The 2,082-nt window shown below is 51.0% G+C and overlaps 1 protein-coding gene across 1 annotated transcript; it reads left to right on the top strand.

Moving 5' to 3' along the window:
• Positions 1–595: 595 nt before the first annotated feature.
• LOC124673594 lies at positions 596–1,072 on the top strand. The gene has a single exon (XM_047209643.1). The coding sequence runs from the start codon at positions 596–598 to the stop codon at positions 1,070–1,072; it is 477 nt and encodes a 158-aa protein (XP_047065599.1).
• The last annotated feature ends 1,010 nt before the right edge of the window (positions 1,073–2,082 follow it).

Genomic DNA, 2,082 nt, shown 5'->3' with positions numbered 1-2,082 from the left:
TATAATGTTTATGTAATTAAACTCGTTCTTGGTACGGGCATATTTTTTAAAATATTCTATTACCTCCTTTCTAAAATATAAGTTTTCTAGAAACATAAAAAAATTATATTTTGTAACGGATGGAGCTGTTTTTTTTGCTAGTAGGTTAATACTCTGGTTTAACGCGTAGGAATTAAAATTACACGGGCATCCTGATAGGTTGGTGAACTTACTGTGGACCCCTCTGTTCGTATGACTAGTGCAGACTAGACTAGACTAGACACCACAAGGCCATGACTGCTGCTGAGCCATCGTCGCATCAGCTAGCGAGCTCGTGACTATGTGCAGCCAGTGTGGTGGTGTCCCGTCAAATTGCTAGTAGTACTACTCTACTACTCCTACTACAAAATGCTGGATATACATGCACATGCACCCTGTTAAGCGGGTAAAAGTAGAGTGGGTTCCTGCTGCGCCCTTTGGGTAGATTCCCAGCCAAATGCTTTAATTTCCTAGTGTATGAACAGTTGCCTCCATCTTTAAATAAACCCCGCGGCCCTCAAGACTCTCAACCAAAGACCAAACAACAGTACTCCGCAAAATCTACTGCCGATCAACCATGGCTTTCGTCTCGGAGGCATCCGCAGCAGCAAGGAAGCTTCTAGTACCGAGCGGCGCAGCCATGACGCGAACCCTGGGCGATGCCGGCCTGGGCTTCGACCTGAACGACGCCGGGCGCTTCCTGTCGCCCCTGTGGGAGCTCATCAAGGCGAAGTTCGCCGAGCTCGCGGCCTCCTTCACCAGGCTCCTCGCCGCGCTCGCCAAGAGGGCGGACGAGCTCTTCCCGCCGGCGACCCGCTCGGAGACGCTCGGGCACTGGCTGCGCGTTGGGATCACCGTGGTGCTCCCGGCCCTGGTGCTGTTCTGCCTTGCCCGGTGCTGCTGGCGCTGCTGCTGCGTCCGCGGGCGCGGCGGGCGCATGATGGTCGCCCCCGGCCGCCGAGGGGCGCGCATGCCGCGCGGCGCGTTCGAGGCTAATCCTCGCGGCTACTTCCGCGATCTCCGTGCAAACAAGCCCCTCGTCTTCGTGCACTAATGGCACCACGGCCGCAGGATGCGTCGCGTTAGGGGAAGACAGTCGCAGGCCTCAGCTACTTCAGCACATCGGCACGTATATTCGTGTCCTGCTGTGTATGCGTACGCGTATTTGTTCTGTCGTAGGATTTGTGTACGTAGCAGTACTGTTTTATATGCATGCATATGGTCCGATTATGTGCCTCACGGTCCATTATGACTTCTTTATATCAGCGAAGTTCGTGACAGGTATATGCAACATCTGCCTGCGTATGCTCATTTGACAGAGAACTAAAGTCAGACGACTGTCATCAATTTTTAGCTCCAACTTATGTTCGAACTTACCATTAGAACGGATCATGAGGCAAATATAGCAGTTCTGAGTCTTTTTTTTAGTTGCAACCTAACTTGAAACTAAAATGTTTTAGTTTAACCCAATTTGCAATCAAAAATCTCGGTGGCAATCCAAGTTGCAATTAAAAAATATCAGAATGCAAAGCTCATAATGTATGACTCAACTGGAAACTAAGTTAGTTTCAGTTAGCTAAGAACTAGCATAACCCGAAGACCATTCTTGTGAATAGTTAAACGGAGGAGTATAACTATATACATGAATTGTATACATTCCCGGGATTTGTGAAAGGACAGTGCTAGTAATCCTCCGGAGGATATTTGCTTCCCAGCCTCCTAGTCCAGAGAATGACACGTGTCCACTTTTTTTGGTCAAAATCCCACTTTTGCTTCATTGAAGCACAAATAGCCCCTAATGAAGCAAAACGGTTTGACTCGAACCAAATAGAAAAGGACCTGCTGGACGTGGACCTCGCCGGAGACCTCGCCGGAGACTCGCCGCAGACCTCGCCGGAGACTCGCCGGAGACCTCACCGGAGACCTCGCCGGCGCCGGAGACCTCGCCGGAGACCTCGCCGGCGCCGAAGACCTCGCCGGAGACTCGCCGGAGACCTCGCCGGAGACATTGAAGCACAAAAAAATGTGCAGCTTGCAGCTCCACCGCCGGAATCGCTTGCAGCT

This window comes from Lolium rigidum, chromosome 7 (assembly GCF_022539505.1).
Source record: "Lolium rigidum isolate FL_2022 chromosome 7, APGP_CSIRO_Lrig_0.1, whole genome shotgun sequence".
Taxonomy (NCBI): domain Eukaryota; kingdom Viridiplantae; phylum Streptophyta; class Magnoliopsida; order Poales; family Poaceae; genus Lolium; species Lolium rigidum.
The sequence above is the reverse complement of the archived record's forward strand: the minus strand, read 5'-3'. Positions and strand labels throughout refer to the sequence as shown.

Excerpts from the sequence above, each read along its gene's own strand:
- LOC124673594 (XM_047209643.1), top strand. The coding sequence starts at position 596 with ATGGCTTTCGTCTCGGAGGCATCCGCAGCAGCAAGGAAGCTTCTAGTA.